Consider the following 26,115-nt stretch of genomic DNA (forward strand, 5'->3'; position numbering starts at 1 on the left):
TTAAATAATTTAAAAGGTATAACTCTCTTAACTATCCTATATAATGTCCTAATGTTATCTGAATTATTTTCTTTGCGTCTACCACAAACGACGTACAGATTTGTAACATGCCAGTATATACATGTATTAAATTTCATGAGCAGAACACATACCAACTTCACGCAACACCTATGATGATTAAGGGCAGCTTGAAGCTCGAGGGCATGTCAGGATTCATCTATATGGAGCAGGCGGATCAGCGAAAATAGGTATGCGTGAAAGAAAGACAGGTACGAAAAGCGTACACTAGCCAAAGCTAGTAATCACTACAAGTGGATTTGCATTTCAATTTCTTAGTAACCATGACACATTTTTAACGCTGTTTCTATGTTCTCGCTCTACATAAATAATTTTCTTGCACGAAAGTATTTTTGTGGATTAGACAAGTTTTACACATAAATTTTCAAATAATGATCCCGTATTTTTCATGCGTGCTTAGCGTAGAATTTTACGTCAAACGGGATGAGACAAATTAACAAGTTCGGTTTAAACTTTACTATATTGCCTGTACTATATTCTTACCAAAATTCATATGCGGTAAGGTATGGTTAGGTTAGCTTGTGATTACTTAAATGCGGTTGTCTTACATATATGTGCAATGCCGATTTACCAATTTTAAAATCATCCATTGCCTGCAAATCTCAATTGTATCAAGCAGTGAGACGGTATGCGGTGGTATGCCATACCACCTCTGGTTTTTCAATGATCAAAACATACCGTCACTGGAAAGTGGATGCTAATATACCTTTAATATATCCATTTTTATACACAGTAAATCACGAAGAGCCTTGCGCATGAAGATTTAAGGGATTTCTTTTGTGCCTACAATGATAAAGAAATACATAACTAAGTCCGATATTTAAGAGGAAAAATACAATTTATGCAATCAAAAAATCTGTTGTTTTAATCAAAAAGTATTTTTGCATCTTTCTAATAATTGGATAACACTGTGAATACGTGTGCGGTGATTGTCGGTATGCGTGAGTTTATCCCTAACATCTAGCTCTTTGTGACGATTGCTTTCAATTCAATCTGATATTTTTACTTAATGGAAGTTTTCAATATGGAGAAATTTAAAATAAAAAAGCAGCTCTCTTACATGCTTTCCCAATAAATTTATTTGTCGGAAAGTTAATCCTCATGACATGAATTTCGATGCATTTTCTGATTATCTTACTGAAGCACAAGGAGAAGCCAAATTTAAAGAACATACGGGGAATGGCGGATTTGGTGCAGGTGCGAAGGAAACTTTGGGTGTATTCAAATCTAAAAATTTGAGCATGGGCGGATTTAAGGGTTGTCTGCTCTAGAGGAGGCGAACCTTCCGCGGCTCTGAAATACCCGTCAGTCGAGTGGGGACCCGGGAGTTGTACAGGAAAAATTGTTTATATATTTTCGTGTATAATTCTCTAAAATACAACACAAGGGGAATTTTTAATTTTTTTTCCTCAAGAAGTTAAAAGCGGGGGCAAAGCTATTCCATGCTCCCTTTTCCCGTAGCTACGGAGAAACTCTTCCATGGTTTTGAGTCATTACGTAAAATGCAATCTTTTAGGCAACATACCCTCACTGTATTTCAACATTTAGATAGCCGTTATGTCGAGACAAAATTGTAATAAAACATACCGCCTCCCCTTTTTTTCCACTTCGAACACTGGTATCAAGAGTTTCAAATTTTTACACATACATGTAATTACAAAGGTAAAATTGAAGACTTTGGGGCAAAAACTCGTTAACTTCAAAAAGTGAAAGTATAAAGGAGGTAGCTTCACAAGGGAAAAAAAAATGCATGTACCTCTTAAACTGTTACGGTTATATCCGAAAGCGAAACAAACCATTTTCATAGACGAGTATCATGTAAACTTATTCATATAAACCGCTCAAAGCTGGTTTGTTTCTAACCAGCTGGCTGAACAGGAAGCGGAAATGATGTTTACTTCACCAGCGTATTATCCAAGGAATGGAACACGTGATAATCGGATGGTGCAATGTCCGGGAAGTATAGCGGATGCAATAGTATTCCCCGGGTCATTCAAGGCGTAGAATGGTGTCCCGGGTCATTCTAGCTACGTGGGGCTCAGCGTTGTCCTGCAGCAGGAGGACCAAGTGCTGGCTTCAGAGTTTTGAGTTTTTCTTGAACACGGCTCAACTGCTGACAGTACACAGTTGCATTGATGTTCTGACCAGATGGTAACAGTTCTCGATTTCTCGATGCACGATGCCACGAGCAGTCCACGAAACACACAGGAGGATTTCTTCTAGTGCAGTGCTGCTTTCGACTGTTTTGGAACCTGTTCATCGGATGTTAACCAATGATGATGGCGCTGTGGAGCTTCGTATGGGACCCACTTCTCATCACATGTCAACACCCTATCCAGAAATGGCTCCTTCCTCAGATAAATCAGCAAAGAAACACAGATGTCTACTCACGTTGCCTTGTGGCTCAGAGTCAAATCATGTGGGACCCATCGACCCAACTTGTAGTGCTTCCCAAGTTGATAAAGTGCTGCCAAATTGTTTCTCCACTCACACTGAATTGTAGTCCCAGTTCTTCACATGTCTGGTCACTGTTCGCCACAATTGCTGTCTGAAGGTCTTCATTTTGTACAATCCGCGGCAAAAAACCTGCAACATGAGCATATAAGTTTATTGTGAAATGACGAAGTCTTTTGCTCCAAAATAAGTGTCCACCAGGAGGAGGCCGAGGTTTATTCTGGCGTGATTCGTTCCACTTAGACGTTATGTTCATTCCGTGTGCTGTTGGCGTAGTTTCACAATAAACTTACATCCTCATGTTGCAGGTTTTTTGCCGCGGATTGTACATGTGTTTGTCTTCCGGCACATAGTGCGTTTTCGAGTGTTTCGTTACCGTCCTTAAACTTGTTAAACCACCGCTGCACTGTCCGCGTAGTCACGACACCCTCACCAGAGACCTGACATATCTTCCGCCCCGCTGTAGCGGCGTTTGATTCCCGTTGAATCCGTACGTTATACACGCCTTTATGTTTCTCTGTGGTGGTCCCATGTTCACTCTGTCCTTGTGCAAGTTCACGGTGTAACTGAACTGCCACAACCAGGTAGTGTGTTGGATATAACCACACCAACAACTGACCTTCGCTTTATGTCCATTCGCATTTAACTCATGGTGTGAGGGCCAATTGAACACAGACCTCTACAAAAAGCGACAAAAGTTTCTTGGTTAATTATATGATAAATCAATTGCTGACAAATGAATTTGCCTCAATTGAATTGTTTATTTTACATAGATTTAAATGGATAAAAACCATTGTTGCCAGATAGTACATGCAAGATTGGGACGTTGTTAGAGAGAATTTCTTTTCAAATAGGATTTTAGCAAAAATATTGATATCGATTTTACAAAAAATCCTGACATGATGGACAAAAATGGAGGTCATTTTCGAAATCAGATCACATACAACTCAGCGAAAACTCTTGAATTTTTCAAAAAGTCAATTTCGCAGTTCTGTGCTATTGTTACACGTCCAACAGTGTAATTTCAGATTTTGCTTGGTAGTGGAAGGGAACAAGGTTTTTCATCAAAATAAGAATTTCACTTATTTTATTAGTATATTAGTATACAATTCATTAAAAAAAATATGTATGCCGCAAACTCATGAGGGCAATTGCCTTTCTCAAACGACGTCCCTGTTCGTGAATATTTTTATGAAAAAAAAAGTGAAGTTAACAGTGCCAGAAAAACAAGCAGCTCACCGAAAGTTTGGGACCTTCATAGAGAATTTGTAGGTAAAAGTGTGAAATATGTGTATTAGAGGGAACTATCTTCGCACTTTGCAACCGGAGGTACAGTGGTAAATGAATAAGACAAAAATAAATATATTATTTACATATTTTATTATGTAACTTAATACCTAACGAATCTAAAACTACACTAACTTTCAACTTATCTTTGGCCGTTATCAATCGAAGCGTTTGATGCTTTGAAAAAAAATAAGTAGGAAATTACAATAATTACAATAATAATAATTAGCATTAATGAGTGGCTTCATGTGTGAAGTTATGACATGGAAAATGAATCAAAGCCTTGACAAAATCCATTATGTTCATTCGTCAGGAAGCAGCATCTTTAATGGAAATTGTTGCGTCACTTTATTGCTAATTCCTTGGAAAATCTGGGCTATTGCTTGTTCCACCACTGGTCTGATCTCTGGTTGTAGCTCATGGAAGTGTTCATTGAAAAATTTATTCATGGACTCTCCTGAAAAGATGCAATGAAAAATTTGTATAAATATCAACTTCAAAACATTAATATATTATTAAAGTTTAGTGCGACTCTTTAGATACAAATTCAGCTCCCAAGTGTGGGTAAGACTCTCTAACACACCCAGGGGGTAGGAGGGGTGACAAAAATGATCGAAACTACTTACAAAACTACGTACAAATAAATTACACGGATTGACTGCTATGTTACTGGCGCCTATATCCTTACACGAAATAGCTCATCATTATAAAATAATAACGCATATTTTACTATAATCTTTATATATATATATATATATATATATATATATATATATATATATGGATGTATTGTGTGTTTGTGTGTTCCAGCATAACACTGGAATGCTTGGATCAATTTTTAAAAAATTACACATTTTACTAATTTGTAAGCAATTTGGTACACATATTACTTACAGTCTGGAAAACAGTGTTGTTAGGGTAAGATCTTCTAGCACAACTAAGTGGGAGTGGAAGGGGGAAGACACAAAAGTCATCCAATATAACTGATATTGGTGAAAGTTCCGAGGTCTTTTAGTTTCAAGTTCAGCTCCCAAGTGATGGTAAGACTCTCTAACACACCCAGGTGGTACGAGGAATGACAAAAATGATCGAAAACGGCCGATATCGGTGTTCAATCTGTAGTTTTCGGGGTCCATAAGTTAATTGGTGGCAGTTCCGATTATAATGTTATTCTACACTCTAAAATACGAATCGGAAGAAGTTCCAGTGTTGCTATCCATAGAAATTACAGTGTGACCAGAATTTGAATTACCCAAAAATCTAGGTTAAGGCAGCGATTAGAAAAATGAGCTCAACGGTAATTGATGACTTATCATGTTGTCTTGGTTCCTTGTTATCTGCATTTTAAATAATATTTGTATTTATTGTGTAATAACTTATTTATTTTGCATTTTATTTTGTATTAACTTATGTAAGTTATCACAAATAAATACAAATATTATTTTAAAAGTAATTAACAAGGAACAAAGACAACATGATAACTCATCAATTACCGCTAAGTCCATTTTTCTAGTCGCTGCCTTAATCTAGATTTGTGGGTAATTGAAATTCTGGTTACACTGTATTTTCTATGGATGGCAATACTGGAACTTCTTCCGATTCGTATTTTAGGGTGTAGAATAACATTATCTATTATTGTGGTAAGTTATATTTCATTATCTTTTTTCACTTACGAAAAACGGGCAAAAGAAAAATTGTTAGCTTTCGAAAAATATTTAGTAGTCCGTCCCTTTAAGTTCAAGCTCAGCCTCCAGTAAGGTAAGACCTCCTAGTACACCTAGGGTCGCTGAGAAATAACGACACTCCCGATGCTGTTTCAATCCAAGTTCAGCTTCCATTAGTACCCTTGGGGGGAATGATGATATGAAAAATATAATCTAAAACTACTAATATTAGTGTTGAATTCATAGTTTTCAGGATCCCTAAGTTGATTGGTAACATTCCCTAAACCATTTAAGTCTACATTTAATCCCCATTAGCACTCTTAGTGTGGGAGGAATTCGTTGACATATAAAAATAATCGAAAATGACCGATATTAGTGTCGAATCCACAGTTCTCGATATCGCTGAGATTAATAATCACACTCCCGATAACGTTAAAGTTCAAGTTCAGCTCCGATCGGTATGGGGAATGAGAAGGGGTGAAAAATAAAATCTGAAATGACTGGGATAAATGTCGAACCCATAGTTTGTGTTCGTCAAGCTTTTAGCTTACAATCGTGATGACATTTAATCCCAACTTTAGATATGAAAGGACATGATAGCTAGATTGGGAATTTAGGGGCAACGCCGAGGGTGTTGCTTGCGCATCTATACATATTTGAACGTATGTGTATGAATGTGGGCCTATATTCCAGCGTAACTCTGGAACGTTCGGAGCGATTTAACCAAACTGAAAGACAGAACTTTCAATCTGAATATTTCTCTCTCTCATATATATATTGCTAAAATTTTAAAAATAGGTTTGTAAATTATTTTAAACGTGATTGGTTTTGTGATGTAAAAGATAATTAGAAATTTTTGGAGGCATGATGAATGGAGACTTTTTGTTTGGGTTGCGAATTTTAAATAATTTTTATATATGAAAACTATTGAATGGCTTTAACATTTATTTAGTTTTTGTAAGAAGTAATTTAAATTAATGCAAGTTTTGGGGGTGTAGATAGCGTAGCTTAAAATTAATTAGAAATATGGGAGTAGAATTTTAAAGATAAAATTTGATAATACAGAAAAAATTTAGAATAAGAATTTAATGAATTGATTTTGAATGATTGAATAATTATAGAGCATGATGCGGACTGGTATGATTTAAAGATTAGAGAAGACAATGCATAATTATTTATTTTTGGTAATGATGGCGAGCAGAATTTTTGATGGATAGAATGACGGAGTAACAAAATTAATTGTGAATAATTTGATTTGCAGAGTTTTGATGTTAAAATAGAATTTTTTATATTTGGAAGAGAATTTGGTAGTATTTATATGATTTTTTTGTTATGTTAATATTTTTGTATATTTTTGTATATTATTTTGAGTTTTTTAGTTTTAAAAGTTATAGCCGGTTATTTGAATTGTAGAAGTTAAGGTACTTTAAATTTTTTTATTGGATTATGAATTTTAAAGAATATTTAAACTGCTTCCACTTCATACATTGCCTAGTTTATACACATTTTTAAAATTTAATTAAATATTTTGTTTTATTATATTGTGGTACACAATAATATATATATATATATATATATATATATATATATATATATATATATATATATATATATATATATATATCAGTGGCGTATTTAGGGGGGCTTCTTTTTTAAGCCACCCCCCCCCCCGAAATCTTACTTACTATAATAAAGTATATGAAATATCTTGCAGAATTTTCACATTTTCAGGTAAAGCCTCTCCGAATGTTAGCAAAGCCCCCCCGAAACAAAATCGTAAATACGCCACTGATATATATATATATATATATATATATATATATATATATATATATATATATTGAAAATAAGGCACCAAAAAGGATGTAAGTTGAAAGTAGTGACATGTAAAACGATGTAAAATGACTGATATAATGTATAATCTATAATTTTCGGGATTGCTGAAATAAATAATGTCGCTCCTAATACCATTAAACATTAAAGTCCAAGTTCATTACCATGGGCAGAGGATAAAGGGAGGGAGGTGAAAAATATAATGTCAAAAATGACTGAGATTTGTGTCGTATTCATAGTTTTCTGGATTGGAAAAACGTCTGACCCGTTTGAAATGTCTTTTTGAAAGATAGTACCCACTTAAGGCTGAGTTTTTTTAATAATATCAATTTGATTAAAGGTATATTCTGTGGAGATAAGATGTTTCAGTATTATGTCGAAAGTAGAACATCCTCTGCATTTTTATCATTATACTTCAATTAAAATAAATGTTCTAAGGGAAAGATGATTCAAATATTTCCTATAAAATAGATCAGGTAGTTTTATATAAAATATCCTTTAGAGAAAACTAAGGAAGTATGATAAGAGACAATCATAAGATAGAAATCACTAAATAAATACTGTAATCGATTATGCTTAACGAAATAGTAAAAATGTTACGTACGAGCATGCACGATGATAGATTTTGTGGTGACGCCAGTTTATCTATGTGGATATGTGTTTTGAGAAGATAATTGATTTCCGGTTGTACAAGTTTTGTGCTGAACCAAAACCATGTGAGTTGTTTAACGTACTAATGAAATGTTCTTGTGCTGTAAGTATTTATCACTATAATCCACGGGCGTCTCTGGCGGGGGCACGAGGGGGACGCGTTCCCCCAACATTTTGAAGTGCAAAATACTCAATATTTTATTCTAATTTAATTTAGTTACTAACGACAGAATATCATATAAATAATAATAATTATATTTATTTGGAATATAATATTTAGGCTGTGAAACGATTGTAATCGAGTTCTTGATATACCTTAGGGGGTCCGTGAAGGTAAGCAGAAAGGTAACAAATAGAATCGAAGTTAATAAACAAGTTGGGCTAGGTAGTACCATTTAAATCACTTTCTTTGATGTCCCCCTCCCCCAAATTTTACATTCCAGAGACGCCAGTGCTATAATCAGTGGTTGCTTAGGATATTTTAAGAAGTAAAGATAACCATTGTTTCACAAAGCACTGCAACTTTCTGCTGTATGTTCTCTACATAAGGCAAACTCGTTCAAAAACATGTGTACAATTTGCTTGTCTTTCTGGGAATGGAGCATCACTAAACAATCAGTTTTTATGTGTGTGGGTGTGCGTGAGTAGTTGCAAATAGTTTTGTTTGTTTCCGTTTAAAAGTAAGAGGGCATAAAGACTAGTGTACGTTTGTAGTACAAACAACTACATTAATCAATTTCTTTGTATTTCATTTCCCAAATCATTATATGTTATTGAGAGGTCCAAAACAATAAAGTACTATGATTTAGTTTCAAGCGTAATTACATTGTTGACGTCATAAAGAAGTCTGACTGAAATACCTCGGCCCGTCTCTATAAAAAGTCAGCAGTTAGTGCAGTGGCGGATCCAGGGGGGTGATCGGGGCGATCCCTCCAGAAGAGGACACTTTCTTATTTTATATATATAAATAAAACTCATTCCAGAATTTGAAGCTGTTTAAAGTAGCTCTAAGTAACAATATGACAACCTACCGCCCCCCCCAGAAGTCAGTCCTGGCTCCGCCCCTGAGTTAGTGTAACCAATTTTGTTGTAAAGTTTGGTCAAATTAAACAAAGAGAGTTTCTTGTTTTCTGTTTATACATATCAAAGCCCTTACATTTACTATTCTCTCTAAGCACGAAGGAATTTCACCACGTTATAAGCTTAAGAGCTTCACATACTAAAAATAATTTTAAAAATACCATTTTTCTTTCGCTTGTTTATTCATAAGTGAAAGAAAATAATTTAAATAGCATTATTTAAAAAAAATTAACATCTATATGTTAAAACTATTTTGTTTGTTACAACTAAATACAACTATTATTTAAAAAGTAGTTCACAGAATACCAAAACAACAGGATATGTAATCAAATGCAGGTTGAGTTCGTTCCTCTAGTTGCTCCCTTAAATTAGATTTTGGGGGAATTGTTATTCTGGCAACACTGTAATTTCTATGGATAGTAACACTGAAAATTCTTCAGATTCACATGTTCTGTTGTAAATAACATAATCTATGATTATGCTAAAATGCACTTCAATATCTCCTTTCACTTATGAAAAATAAGCAAAAGAAAAATGATAAATTTTGTATTATTTCTAGTATGTCAGATTCTTAAGAAAACATTTTCAGCAAAGTAAAAAAAGGAACAAGATAAAAAGAATCATAAATTTGCTTTTGTATCTCACATCTTACACATTTTAGAAATTGTGGGAAAATACTTCCAAAAAATGAGAGATTAAACTGTATCGCTCAATGTCCAGTCCGGGAAGATTGATAGCCAGTCATCTTTAGCATCGATTAATTCCTTTATTTCTAACTGAAATTAACTTCTCTCTTCTTTGAAGTTCAATCATACTTCCTATATTTTTTATTTATTTTTACTAGAGATACTGAACATGAATCTTCATACGCTTTGTTTTATTTTCAGAAATTTGTATATTCCCGACAAGGATCTTGATATGAAAGAAATGCTATAGCCCCTATAGATTAATTTTCAAAGATTTTTTTTTTTTTTTTTTTTTTGAGATTTCAGAAAAATATTTTACTTATATCTCCTACAATATCTCAGAATCCGTTATGTATATATCATTAATAATTTGTGATTTTTAAAATTTCAAGGTTTCACTATTTTATTCCAAGGTTATCCTATTTTATTTCAAGATTGTTCTAATTTATTCTAATGTATTCTCATTTATTTAAAGAATATTCTATTTTATCTCAAAGCTATTCTATTTTATTTCAAAGTTATTCTATTTTAATCCAAGGTTATTCTATTTTATTTCAAGGTTATCCTATTGTATTCCAAGGTTATCCTAATATATTCTAAGGCTACCCTATTTCATTCCTAGATTATCTTATTTTATTCTAAAGTTATTCTATTTTATCTCAAAGTTATTCTGTTTTATTCCAAGATTCTAAGTTAGAATCTTATAGAACTATTTTATTCTAAGTTTATTCTATTTTATTCGAAGATTATCCTGTATTAATACAAGATTAAGCTATTTTATTCCAAGATTATCTACTTGTTTACCAGCCTCTTTTGTGTACTTTTTTATTACCTAAAGCTTTGTTGCCATTAAAGAGATTTCCAAAATAAACTGTTCCGTTTCCAACATAGAAGTCAATGTTTATTTCTGTCACATTCATGTAGGTTTCTCCATTCTTTTCAAACGGTTGTCCTTTCATAACAGTGTTGCTAGTAACATTATCTGAAATAGAAAGAGAAAAAAAGTTGTTTTAAATTTATTTAATTTCTAAATTACACGTTAAAAATTGAAAAGCAGAAAGTGAGGAATTAAATGATTTCCTGTAAATCAAATACAGGGTGTCCATTATTATTACTCTGATTAAGGCATGCAATATACAAGACATGGCAATCTAATTCCCAGAATGAGCCGTCAGCTATGGCCATAGGCAGCTCTACCAAAAAAAAAAAAAAAAGATCAAGTTTTGCCTTTGAAGTATTCCTCTAATGTACCTACATAATAGTTTACACAATATTCTCAGTTTTGGAAACAGGTTTTATGGAATACTTTTTGTGTCATTACGTTGTTAGATATCATCGTCAGAAAATTTTCGGACTTCAAGTAGGAAAACCTTAGGAAATCGGCAGGACTTACCGGGGACTAAATTGGATAAATATACCTAATTCACTAATATAAATGCGAGAGCCGTCTGGAAAATAGTATTCGTTCGTGTGTGTGCAGTGTTAGCGGCTCGACAGCTGCTATTTAGGATCAAGTGGACTCAGACGTCTCTCTGCTCATTGTGTGAGGAATATGTTATGTTATGAATGTTTCACCTGTTTCAGTGAGTGTTCGAAATGTTTTAAAAATTGACAATCTTCGACTCGGATTCTGAAGGTAAGAAATATGCGACCATGTCATTTTCATCGTAAAATTAAATTAGCGCCATGTTCCTCCAGAATGTCAGAAGTCATGTTATAATTATAAAACACGACATCCTCTTTAACACTTACAGTGAGAATTTTTTGATCATCTATCCCAAATCCCTACTTCTGATTTTCATCTATGTATGAACTAGGAATGAACCTGAAAGAAGATAACTTCTTTTCTGAAGAAAATAATGCCAAAGAATATCATATTGGGAAGTAAAACAAATGTTCCACAGACTTTGTATGAGATGATAATTTAGAATTTTAAAGCAATTTAGAGTGTTATTTTAGACAAATACAACGAGGAAAAAATCATAATTTAACAAAAGCTAACTAATGTATGATTTTAAAAACACAAACACTTGTATATATATATATATATATATGTATATATATATATATATATATATATATATATATATATATATATATATATATATATATATATATATATATATATATATATATATATATATATATATAAATGTCTCTCTCTCTGTGTGTGTGTGTGTGTGTGTGTGTGTTCACTATGATTATGTTTCATTGAGGAAATAAGTCCAGAGAGAGTAGTCAAGGTTTACCTCCCCCTCAATACGATATAAGTCTAAAAATACAGCATGGATTCAGAAACTCATTAACGAATTGACAAGTGTTTGAATTTACATGGTGACTAAATAGTGAAGTAGTGTAAAGCATGTTGTAAGATATAAAGTTTTTTCCTTTTTTAAAAAAAAATTTACTTGGTTAGTATTTAATTATGATACAGGTACTAGTTTTCGAACGAAAGTTAGATATCCATTCTGTGGAAGTTAAGCAACTGCGATCATATTATATCACTGTTTTTACATTACATTCAAGTTGAGAATTATTAGTATACCCCAACTTTATTAAGAGGAAAAATGGACTTTTACTAGTAATAGAATAAAATATTTCGCGAAAGCAATTTTTATTTAACATCACTAAATATTACTTTGCCCTAATAACATCGCATAAAGAGTGTGATAAGAATTAAAGAAAAGGCTAAGACTTTAATACCTTACATTGTAAAAAGAGTTTTAGAAGTTTAAAATTTTTGTTCTCTATCTCATTCGTTGTAGGAAAAAAAAAAGCTCATAATTTTCACTTATTCCTTCAATCTTTCATCAAGATTCCTTTCTAAAACATTCAATCCATCTGACGCCAACTTCATTTTTCTATACATCTCACAATCCTGAGCATCTACTTTACCCTTTACAAATCGATACAATCGTGCTTCCTGTCTACACTTCTTGTTGAAAAAAAAAAAAAAAAAGCAGGTGCCAAAGTAGGTTTATGCCTCTTTCCCACAACACATTTCGTATCTCAACATCATCAGATCCTACTACTTTTCCACTTTCAACATCTTTGTTATTTTCAATATTTTTTTTTTTCATAAACTCAAAAAAAGTGTTCTAGATAGAGAAAATATTTAGTCTTATATTTAGTGAGCAATAAGTCCAATTGAAACATAATTAAAACCAATGATGTAAATTACACTTCATAAAATTAACAAGAGCTGCAAAATATGCTTTCAGATAATGATTCTTTTGAAAGTTCAGTCAATAGTCTATACTTGGTATTAAGTATTTTTGATGGATACTTTTATTGGGTGCTAGTTACAACTTATCAATGAAACTTGGCTGAATTTATTATTTTTTAGTACGAATATGTCCAAGATAGCCTCTCAAATATAACATGAAATTTCACAGTATTAATAAAACACAACTGGCCAAAGCACCAAATATATACAGGGTGGCTCATAATTACGTATATGTTTTTGGATTGACTGTAGTATTTGTAATTCTGGACAAAAGGTTTCGATATGACAGTCTCAGAGCCTGTGTCTTCTAGTCTGAGCCACTGTGTAGCCTGAGAGTCGGAATAACGGCCACTAGACCTACTGGGGATAACGGCCAGACAGGATGAACGAAACATTTCCGAACCGCTGGATCGGTCGACGTGGGTCTGTGGAATGGCCAGCTCGATCTCCCAACTTGTAACCAACTAACTTTTTCTTATTTTTTTTTTAAGAACAAAGTGTATCAACATCGCATACGCAATTTGACCGAACTACAGGAAACTGTCGCAGAAGAGTTCCACAGGATAACAGTACAGGTCTTTCAAACTGTTTATGACAACATTGCTCTTCGTCTCCAGGCAAGTATTGACTTTGATGGTGCATTAGTGGAGAAATGCAATGGAGAACAGGAAAGATATGAAAGTAATGTGATTATGTTCAGTTTTATGTTCAAGTTATGTTGCTATTTCTTTTTACCACAGTCTTTGAAACACCGTATACATAATTATGGGATTTATAATACTTTGTAACAGTTTCGGCAATATAACATCGCCATCATGAGTCACGTTATGAAAGACTAATCCAAGAATAACAACTTTAATATAAACTCTTTAACACATATCTATTTTATTAGTACTGTGGAATATTTTCAAAGCTTTAATGAACAAGATACAAGATGAAATTTTCAGCAGACGATTTCTTAAACCAGAAGCTCTCAACCTATTTCATATCACGATCCTCTTTTATCACATCCTCTTGCCAGCAAGTCCCTTAACTAATTACCGGTTTGTATGATTATTGCTGCTTATAGTTTGCTATTGTATACTGTATATATTGTAATGTATCATGTGTTTGTGTTTACAAATACCCAACATGTGCTTGTGTTTACATACATTCTACAGGTGCTCCTATTTCTAAACAACAACCACGTGAACCATACTATGGAGTACTACAGTTGCAGACGACGGAGACAACAACAACATCACAAGCCCCATGGCGACAAGGGAATAGCAGTGTCATTGCCTCACCCGGAACGCCTATATAACCGAGAGCATTCCATGGACAGCTATCAGTCTAGACTGATGAATCCCTCCTTTAGTTTACCCGGAGCTCTAGAAAATACAGAACCCAAAGTCTTTAGTTCCCTTCGGAACTCTAGGCTTTCCTTCCTCTCGCTTAGCTTGCTCAGAGCCCTATGACTCTTAACCTTCTCTCTGCTTGCTTCGGAGCATTCGTGATTCCTAATCCACTCCACCTAGCTTGCTTCGGAGCTCTGTGAACATCCTGCCCTAGGCTGCTCGGATCTTGGGTTGACTTTCTCTACCTAATTAGAGAAGTTACATATTTCTATAAAATACTGTTTTCAGAGTATTTTTTATAATAAAAACCAGTAGTGAGAGACTATTGCGGACTATAATTTAGTCTAGAAACTTTATCTACCCGTACATAGGGAGAACTTTACAATATGTATGTAGCCTTCATTTTGAATTGTATTTCAATCTGCAGTTTTTGTTGTATATTTGTAGTTTTCTCGTATGACAATCTGCAGTTTTTCATAAGTTTCATTCTTCTCTTATTCAAGTTGTTTTTCAAATGATTCTTTAATAATTTAAAATTTTGTTTGATACGTTTTGCTGTATTTGACAATCAATTTGGACATAAAAATCAGGGGCGTCATTTGGGGGGGCAGGGAGTGGCATTTGACCCCTCCTGAGTTTGAGATATGCATATAGACTTTATTAGTAGAATAGTAGTAAATCAGTGAAAAACGCGAAATTTTACTTATATCAAGGGGTCTTGCTCCCCAAGCAAAATCCGAAATGACGCTTCTGATAAAAATACGCCCTTCAAAATAAATAATAAAAGAAATCTTTAAAATATATATTTTCCTGCTACTAGATCCCAACCATATTTATCATTTTCATCTCGTTTGTGACCATCAGGTTGAGAAACCGTATCTTATAACAAATAATAATAACATAAGAAATAAAATGTACCATTCAGAGCTATTGATACCGAAAGTGGTAAAAATAAAAAGTTTTAAAAGTAATGTGGACAGGAAAATATAAATTAAATTAAATTTATAGTTTAATGTGCTACAATTATGCCCTTTTGGGCTAAATGAGACAGACAATTAATGAAAGTTCATGACTGGGAAAGAATTAGTGGCATGAGAATGTGGATGGAAACGGAACAAACTCGAGAAAACCCACGGACACGATATTGTTTACCACGAAACTACTTGGTCTGAGATCGAACCAACAGACTCCTAACATTACGATACTATAACAGTTAAACTTATCTATACAGGATTTTACAAAAATTTCCGCAATATTTTTGGAATAGAAACTCATATCAAAATAGGAAAAAGAAATTTCATATGGACCTGTGGTTGGAAGTGCATAGTTTCGTAGTTACAGGATGCTGAAAATGTGAAAAAATGAACTTTAAAGGTCCATAGTTCCACTACTATAGGACCAATCGTAGTCAGGTCAAGACATCACTGATGAACTAGTAAGTGAACTATCCAAATATCCATCTTTCACAACTTCCGGTACGTGCACAATCATTTTTTTAGAGAGGCTGTTTGTGTTTGGGTGTATTTGATCGTTCTCCACCTACCTATCTAAAAAATTGGTGCGCAAGTACTGGAGCATTCTTAAACATAGATATTTGGATAGTTCACATACCAGTTCGTCAGTGATGTTTTGATCCAACTACGATAGATCTCATAATAGTGGAGCTATGAATTTTCGAAGTTCACTTGTTTCACGTTTCCCGCACCCTATAACTCCGAAACTATCCACTTTTGAGCACAAGTTCATATGAACATTTTTTTTTTTTCTGATTTTGATGTAACACATTTTTGTAACACATTTTTGTATAAGTGCAAGAAATCATAACCTTGTAGATAGCTATGAAAACCTGTGTAAGGATATCTGTTTGCGAACCTAAAGATACCGATACAACGAATTTATAAGACAAATATGTGACGTTCAGATTACAAGGGGTTCAAAGCCCAATTATCAAATTTGTGAGTAAAAAAGACAAAATTTGTACGTTCTGTTCAAATACATGGAAAAGTAATGACTGATTTTTAAAATACGACTTATTTACAATATTTGAACATAAATCTTTTAAGTATCTAAAGAAGCGTCAAGCAGGACCAATAGCAGACTTGAATTCTTTGTGAACTGAGTGTCCCTAGTTTTATGTGTAACATGTAACAATCCTTCCTATACCCAAATATATTCATTTTCGAACAATATATAATTCTGAAAGATAGGTGTTTAAAGTAACGGTACATGTACAGAGGGTGTGCAGCCTACGTTTGGCCGATTTCGTTCCTTCCCCCTCCCGGGAAGAATGGACTCACCCGACCTGACTCGTGGCGTCCTGCAGTGTTGTGCAGTGGCTTCCTGGGAACGGAGTTGTTTTTAAGCACGGGCGACAATAACGCACAAAACAGGACCATTGTTGTAAGTGTTGTGTTAAATTTGTTTCCAAGTGTGTGGGTTTCTGCTCTATGACCAAAATGCAGGCCAAACTAAGCCGGTTTTGGGAAGGCTATGTTGCGGCTCTTTATGACGCCCACTTTAGTGTTTCTGTCATTAGAAAACAGTGCAAGAAGAATGGTTGCAACATCAGTTTAAGTGGAATAAAAATGTTTTTAAAAAGTACAAGGGCAACGGAGTTCCACCATTTGGATCACCAATGAAGTTGCCTAGGAAGCGGAAATACACCAAGGCCATCTCCACCATGCAAAATGGCAGTGCAAGAAAATCCGCCAACACAAAGGTATATCGCTAATCGTCTTGACGTGTCTTTGGGGACTGTGAGCCGGACCTTACACCATCAACCCAAGCTGGAAAAAGTCATGAAAGCTCGCGGCCATCTTCTCACGGAGGCGCACCAAAAGGAACTAGGGATGGCCAGATCCGGATATTTTTGGATCCGGATATCCGGACACTGGATCCGGATCCGAGATTTCGGATCTTGGATCCGGATCCGAAAATCCGGATCTTAGATCCGGATCCGAAAAACCGGATCTTGGATCCGGATCCGAAAAACCGGATCTTGGATCCGGATGCGAAAAACCGGATCTTGGATCCGGATCCGAAATTTCGGATCTTGGATCCGGATTCGAAACTCCGTGTCAGAAAATTCGGGTGTTCCGAATCAGCAACATTTTCGAAATTATTGACAAAGTGATTTTCATTCCTATGCTTAAAATAAGATTTTAAGACACTTTTGGTATCTGATCGTGTGACAGCCTTGCGTTCTCTTCATTCTGTTGATATTTGGTTTTCGTGCCTTAATATGTCACAATTACTCCAAATTTGATTGAGTAAAACTGTCGAGTTAGGTGAGAGCAATCTCATTGTCAGATTCGATTCTAGTGGAAATACTTGACCGAAAAGGTAGTAAATCTTTTTTAAAGCGGTCGTCCTGATTGAAATTTGTCCTTTGTTTTCTGTAACACTAGTCAAATGCTGGGATGAAACCTTAGTCTCAAGCCCAAGCTTCTTCATTAGACTCAGGCTGCTTACTTTTCTAATTCTTTCTGAGTTATTGTGGTCACTGAATGAGGCCATTTCCTAGTCGTGATGGGCTAGGCCATTGCTAATAGAACAGCCCATAAAATATAGATCAAATCAAATTAAGGAGCAACTTCCTTTTCTTGCTCTTGATGAGCTTTTATTCTTTCTTTAAAAATACGTTTCTCTGTGACCGTACCACTCCAGTTAGAATTAAGAATTGTAGTAGAGATGAAGTTCTAAATGGCAATTAATGTATCAAAATCAATGTATTAATGTACTGTATGTGTATACAAAATACCATATGGAGCCTCGAGCAGTAACACGTATCTTTGTACAGTAATTAGTAATCCACTACTATTAACTCTGCATAGGTTGTATAAGGAGCTATATCATTCATGTAAACACATAGGCGGATGCAGGGGAGGGCGAAAAGTCGTTCGCCCCTACCCAGCGCCACCATTAACAGTGTACTTTAGTAGTAATTTGTGGCAACTTCAGATCATCTAAGTAATTTTTCACTGCTAGCATCCCCAACCGCCCCCTAAGAATCCATCCGCCCCCTCCAGGAGTCCGTTCTGGATTCGCCCCTGCGCAAACATAATTTTATACAACTCATTCAAGAGTACATTTTGATAGCTTTTTAAAATTTTTATCTTAAAGGATTGTCATTTCTCGTGGCTACTTATGCAATTTTGTCCACAGGCATACATGCAATTTCCAGTCATTACGCAAATACATGTATATACTTAATAGACCTCGGCTAGTTGGGGGCTTCGCCACTAGACCCCCGTTACTAGGCCTCGCACCACAACAGCCTCTAATCATAATCAATTTAAAAAGAAATGTCTGGGGATTTGCCCTTAGACCCTCTGATATCTCATTTGATCGGCCTATGACCTCGTACCTCGTAAACCTACAACCATACCGAATCTCAGTTCAAATATCAAATTGTATGTAATAACATTCCGGTATCCCGAGACATACCGAATTTCAGTGCGAGTCCCTGGTTCGATCCCAGCTCGCACCGTGTGGACTTTGTGGTGGACAAACACCGTGCTCGTGGGTTTTCTCGGGGTTTTCCCGTTTCCTCCCACTTTCTTCATTTCATTTATTTCTCATAATCACCGTCTCCTTTAGCCTAACCGGCATAAACGTGGGATGTAAAACTCAAGCATTTCATTTCATAACGAAGTTTTGTTCAAATAACAAGTTTCATTTCTCTAACATTCCAGTATTCCGAGATATAAAAGTCTTTTCTCCCCGCCCCTTTGCTTCCCCTCTAAGACATACATCAAAAAACGCTTAAGTACATACCTAATTATTTCAAATGTAAAGTCCAAATACCAAATTCTATGCTCCTAACCTTCAGAGGTTCCCAGATATCGACATGTTATTATAATAATTACAATCCCCACCCTCTTTCCTTTCCTTCTCTTTTCTTTTCCTTTTTACTAAAACGTCAAAAAACACTGAAACACATGTCAAATTATTTTCAATGAAAAATGCAAATACCAAATTTCAAGTCTCTAACCTTAAAGGATATAACATATTAATTCAATAATTGTAATCCCCACTTAATTTTTTTCTCGCCCTTTTTCTTCCCTTCTGGGCCACACATAAAAAAAACGTTGAAATACGTATCTAATTCTTTTAAGTGAGAAGTCCAAATACAAAATTCCATGTTTCTAACCCTTTAAGTTTCCGAGATATAGGCATATTATTATACTAATTGCAAAATTGCAATTACCACCCGTTCTTTTACTTTCTACATCTTCCCTGCCCCTTCTAATGTAAATATCAAAAAGCACTTAAACAAGTATCAAATTATTTTCAATGAGAAACCCAAATACCAAATTTGAAGTATCTAACGTCAAGAATCATCAATATTTTCCACCTCATTTCCCCCCTTTCTCGTCGAATTTCCCAAAGTCCTTCCTTAGTGGTATCCTACGTCACAAAGCCTATAAACTGTCCAAATTTCAAGTTTGTAGCTTAAGCGATTTGGTCTGTACGGTGATTTGTCACTCACTCACTCAGTCACTCAGGACTTTGCCCTTTTTATATAGAGATATTTAAGATTTTATGGGAAAGCCATGGATTTTGTCCTAAGGCCGCCAGTGTCTTAGAAATGTAATAGCTTTGCTATAAACTTTAAGCAATCAACTGACTGATCTGCGTCTATATGTATTATGTAAAATACCGCTTATGATATTTATTTTGCTTGTGTAGAGACTTTTATTGTGAGTTTGTATCATTGTCATTATATTTGCATAACGTTTCTCTTTTGTTTTTAACAGTTAGTGTGTGTGTGTGAGTGTCAGCAAGTTGGGCACCAAGAGATCCATACAAGACGGTCCTCCGGAATTCGTAAAAAAGACAATATAACAGTAAGTTGTAAGTGTTTCAGTTGTTGTGTAGTTAGTGCAAATAAACATGTATTCATTTATCATAATTAAGCTGTTTTGTGAACATTTATTCATCAAAAGACAGAACATTGGTCAGCTCCGACCGGATCACAGTGAACTAGCGTGTGATACAAACTGTGAATGTGTATGTGAACAATTGTTACATTGCTCTTTGTTTAGTTCTGTTTATGTGTGCAGTGACGTTTATTAATTCTTCTGGAAACTATGTGAATAGACATAAGTGAGAACACGTTCATCAGTGTGGACTTGTGTTTATTAGTTAGTGTGGACTTACAATATTTTTCAAGATGGAGGACTCGGACAGAAGCAAGTTAGTGAAACAACGTGGTGTGTGCAAAAGTCAACTGACAAGAATTCAAAACTACGTAAGTAATATTAATTCAACAACTACAATTAGTCAGGTGAAAGTACGTAAGACTGCAATGATTGAGTTGTATAAAAAGTTCGATGAAGTACAATCACAGTTAGAAATAAATTACGAACAAGTAGATTACGATGCATATAGGGAGGAGTTTGAAACCAGTTACTATGATGTATTAGTGCAACTAGAGGATTTTATTATTCAGCGTAGCCAGGAATCTCATTCAAACAATTCCTCAAAAAATGAGAATCAGGTGTCAAATGATCAATTAAAATTGCCTCGTGTTGAATTGCCATCATTTGAAGGACGATACGAAAATTGGCTTTCATTTTCAGACAATTTTAAAGTTATGATTCATAATAACGATAACGTGTCAGTGTTGCAAAAGTTCCATTACCTTAGAAGTGCATTGAGAGGGGAGGCGTATGATTTAATAGCGAATCTGCAAGTTACAGAAGCTAATTATAAAATTGCATGGCAATTATTGAAAGACAGATATGAAAATAAGCGTTTGATTGCAGCTACTCATGTCCGTAATTTGTTACATATTAAATGTATCACAAAGGAAACTACATCAGAATTAAGAGAATTTATTAATACAGCTACTAGTAACTTGAATGCATTACGAGCTTTAGATTTGCAGACACCACTAGAAGAGGTTTTGTTAGTTCAACATTTCGTTTCTCAATTAGACAGTAACACTAGGCGTGCGTGGGAGTTACAAATCACAGATCATTCTTTCCCTCCCTTATTAGAGTTCTTTGCTTTCTTGGAACGTAGGTGTCAAGCATTTGAAACTATAAAAAATACACCATCGCAGGAAGTAGTGTCAAGGTCAAGGGGCGATAAAAATAGACAGAGTGCTGAACCAAAACAAAAAGAAAAAACAACCAAATCATACGTGACAACAACTCAGTCTTTCTGTAACTTTTGTAAACAAAACCTAATACATCAGTTGTTTAAATGTCCTGCATTTTTAAACGCTGAAGCAAAAGAAAGACAAGACTATGTTCGAGATAATTTATTGTGTTTCAATTGTCTCAAAAAAGAATGTAAAGTAAAGACGTGCAGATCAGGTGGCTGTAAACGCTGTTCCAAAAGGCATAATACCTTGCTGCATTATGACGTAATGTCAAAAGCAGATGAGAAATCCAGTGTTGCTAATTCACAATCAAGAAATTTTTTGAGTCATTCTAATACGAATAGGGAAAATATGACACAAGGTTCTTATTGCATTTTCAAGGGAAAACCAAATGTTACTGTTCTGTTATCTACTGCTATAGTAAATGTACGAGATGCAAATGGTAAATTACATCCATGTAGAGTATTATTAGATTCTGCCAGTCAAAGTAATTTTGTGACAGAAGATTTAGTTCAAAGGTTGCGTCTACCTAAAAATAAACACCGAGTTCCAATTCAAGGTATTAATAGTGTGATTAGTGAAACAAAGCATTGTGTAGATGTACATATAGAATCAAGAATTCGTGAATTTGCAATTGATGTAAACTGTTTAGTTTTGCTCAAAATAACAGATAACATTCCAAGTAGGCCAATAGATCATGCTGATTGGAACTTGCCGACAGACATAGTGTATGCAGATCCTAACTTTCACCAACCAGATACTATTGACATTTTGTTAGGCGCGGAAGTGTTTTTGGACATTTTGCGATCACATAAACTGACTAGACCAGGGAATTATCCAGTAGTACAAGAGACTGAATTTGGGTACATTTTGGCGGGTAAAGTTCCTACAACAAGAGATTCTAGTATACCACAAGTGTCATTTTTTGTGCAAGAAAGTAACCTTGATAGACAGTTACAGGCATTTTGGGAGCTCGAAACTATACATTCAACAGTCATGACTCAAGAAGAAAGGCAATGTGAACGACACTTTGAGGAAAACACTACCAGAGATAGAAGTGGTCGATTCGTTGTACGTCTGCCAATTAAGCTAAACCATAAACCATTAGGAGAATCATATAATTTAGCTCTTCGTAGATTTTACCAGCTAGAAAGACGGTTGCAGCAGTGTCCAGAAATTAACGAGCAGTACTGTAACTTTATGAGGGAATATGAAGAATTAGATCATATGAAACCAGTGAAAGAAAAACATGAAGATAGTGGTATGAAATGTTACCTGCCACATCATGCAGTATTGAAACCATCCAGTACCACAACAAAGCTAAGAGTGGTTTTCGACGCTTCTGCAAAGACTTCAACGGGGGTTTCATTAAACGACATACTTATGACAGGACCAACAATCCAGCAAGATTTACATTCAATTGTCACGAGATTTCGAACCTTTCCTGTTGCTTTTACGGCGGATATTCAGTCAATGTATCGAATGATTAAAGTTCATGAAGATGACATTGGACTTCAAAGAATTCTGTGGAGATATTCATCAGTGGAACCAGTCAAGATTTATGAGTTGCAGCGGGTCGCATATGGTGAAGCATCATCATCATATTTGGCGACTGCGTGTCTTCGAAGGTTAGCGGAAGAAGAAAGATGTAAATATCCTCAAGCAGCGATAGTATTGGAACGCGATTTTTATATGGATGATGTAAGCTCAGGATGCCATAACGTTGAACAGGCGTTAAAGCTTCAGCAAGAACTTATTCAATTATTGCAAAGCGGTGGGTTTACTTTAAGAAAATGGTGTTCGAACGAGCCAGCATTGTTGGAAGCAGTGCCAGAAGAACATAGGGAAATTAACTTACCGTTTGAATTTGAGTCCGATTCAGGTGTTTCAACATTGGGTTTATCGTGGAATCCTACATCAGATAAGCTTCTCATCACCAACAAGTCAGTTAAAGAATGTCTCACGACCAACATACCAACCAAACGTCAAGTGACTTCGACCATAGCAAAAATATTTGATCCTTTAGGACTTATAAGCCCTGTAGTTACTCCGTTCAAGATTTTCTTACAACAAATGTGGATCCATAAGATCAATTGGGATGATCAAATACCATCAGAGCTCTACCAGCAATGGTTAGACATGTGTCATCATCTTCCAAGTGTTAACGAAATACAAATGGATAGATGTGTAGTATTGAAGAATTATGTTCATGTCGAGATACATGGATTTGCTGACAGCAGTCAACTTGCGTACGGCTGTTGCATATATGTTAAAACTGTAGACATTTCAGGCAAAACTACTGTTAAACTTTTGGGTTCTAAATCGAGAATAGCTCCTATTAAAAAGGTAACGTTACCAAGACTTGAACTTTGTGCGGCAGTACTTTTGAGCAGGCTGTATCGAAAAATAATTCCGATATTAAACATTTCAGTGAATAGTACTTACTTCTGGACCGATTCAAAAATAGTGCTTGCATGGATATCATCTCCAGCTGCCAGATGGAAGGAGTTCGTGGCAAACAGGGTTGCAGAGATACAGGAGATCACATCAGTCAACCAGTGGCATCATGTGTCGTCAATGGACAATCCAGCCGACATTATTACACGGGGAATGGATCCGAAACAGTTGAAGGAAGCAGATATTTGGTGGCATGGACCCGCATGGCTTGAATCATCTGCATGGCCCGAACAATCAGAAGTGGTAGACGAAAATGTTCCAGAAGAAAGGAAAGTAACGAGCATATCTTTAGTCAGTTATGAAGGTGACATAAGCTTTCTGGAAAAATTTTCATCATTGTGGAAACTATTGCGAGTTATTTGTTTGTGTCGTCGTTTTATTTACAATTGTAAAAATCACAACGAGAAGAAAGTAGGAACTATTTCCACTACTGAAATTGGTGATACTTTACAACAATGCATTAAGTTAATTCAACAGATCAGTTATTCGCAAGAATTCAAGGACTTAGCTTCATCAGGCCAAGTTTCATCCCAAAGTGAACTTAAATCTTTGTATCCATTTATAGATAATGAACAGTTGCTACGAGTGGGAGGACGACTAAAAAACTCCGACTTACCGTATGATAGCCGACATCAGATCATCTTACCACCTAAAGAGCATCTCACCAAATTGATAATTGAAGCGGAACATAGAAGATTGTTACATGCTGGACCGCAGTTATTGATTTCATCATTGAGGCAAAAATATTGGATCCCACGAGCTAAACAAGTCGTTCGATCTATCATTCATCAGTGTCTAGTTTGTTTTAAATTGAAAGCGTCAGCCTCAGAACAACTCATGGGTCAATTACTATCAGCACGAGTACAGCCAGCTCGAGCTTTTATTCACGTAGGGGTGGATTTCGCCGGTCCCCTAATGATTAAGCAAGGAACTAGATCTCGTAAAGTGACAAAGGCGTATGTTGCAATATTTGTGTGCTTAGCAACCAAAGCGATTCATATGGAGTTAGTGAGTGATTTGAGTAGCCAAGCATTTTTAGCAGCTCTTCGAAGATTTGTATCAAGAAGAGGTAAATTTGCGAACATCTATAGTGACAACGGAACCAATTTCGTTGGAGCGCAGCGAGAACTTAAGGAGCTTCAACAACTACTCAGTTCACAACAATTTCAAAACTCAATTCAAGATGTTGCAGTGCAAGAAGGATTTACATGGCATTGCATTCCACCCAGAGCAAGTCATTTTGCAGGCATTTGGGAAAGTGCAGTGAAGTCATTTAAGTTTCATTTAAGAAGAATAGTAGGTTGCACGATTTTGACATTTGAAGAACTCAACACAGTCATAACACAAATAGAAGCCTGTTTGAATTCAAGACCAATCACGGTTCTATCCAATGATCCCGATGATCCTTCATTTTTGTCACCAGGACATTTCCTTATTGGTGAACCTTTGATGAGCATTCCTGAACCAGATCTAGTGGACATTCCGACCAACCGATTATCAAGATGGAATCACCTTCAGAAGATGAAGCAGCATTTTTGGAAAAGATGGTCTCAGGATTATCTACATGAACTACAGCAGAGAAGAAAATGGACAACAAAACAAACTAATATTTCTATTGGAGATGTGGTTCTAATCAAAGAAGACAATTCTCCTCCATTGTCATGGAAATTAGGCGTTATTCAACAAGTGTTTCCGGGAAAAGATGGACTAGTGAGAGTAGTGAGTGTAAAGTGTAAGACAGGGACTGTTAAGAGACCAATTACTAAAATTGTACCTTTACCAAAAAATGATCATGTGGATTGTGTGTAAGTTGATTGACTTGGTTCAATCAAGAGAGGGGAGAATGTAGAGACTTTTATTGTGAGTTTGTATCATTGTCATTATATTTGCATAACGTTTCTCTTTTGTTTTTAACAGTTAGTGTGTGTGTGTGAGTGTCAGCAAGTTGGGCACCAAGAGATCCATACAAGACGGTCCTCCGGAATTCGTAAAAAAGACAATATAACAGTAAGTTGTAAGTGTTTCAGTTGTTGTGTAGTTAGTGCAAATAAACATGTATTCATTTATCATAATTAAGCTGTTTTGTGAACATTTATTCATCAAAAGACAGAACAGCTTGTAATAAAAAAAAAATAGAAATGATGCCGAAAATTCAAAAACATCCATGATTTTAGCGTAATGCTGCAGGAGTTCAGATCATTGATTTAATCATAAGAGCCGATTGTATAAGATAGACTACATTAAATTCCAA

General features: G+C 35.2%; 1 protein-coding gene across 1 annotated transcript in view; it reads right to left on the minus strand.

Annotated features, from left to right (window-relative positions):
* Positions 1 to 3,893: 3,893 nt before the first annotated feature.
* Positions 3,894 to 26,115, minus strand: part of LOC145693415 (protein takeout-like) — a 112,594-nt gene continuing 90,372 nt past the window's right edge. The window contains exons 5-6 of the mRNA XM_081769387.1: positions 10,566 to 10,715; positions 3,894 to 4,276 (exon numbers count right to left, since the gene is read on the minus strand). Of these exons, the coding sequence (XP_081625513.1) occupies positions 4,122 to 4,276; positions 10,566 to 10,715 (305 nt within the window). The 3' untranslated portion in view covers positions 3,894 to 4,121. The remainder of the gene's footprint in view (positions 4,277 to 10,565; positions 10,716 to 26,115) is intronic.

Source organism: Thermobia domestica, chromosome 8, assembly GCF_964235325.1.
Source record: "Thermobia domestica chromosome 8, izTheDome1.hap1.1, whole genome shotgun sequence".
Lineage (NCBI taxonomy): Eukaryota > Metazoa > Arthropoda > Insecta > Zygentoma > Lepismatidae > Thermobia > Thermobia domestica.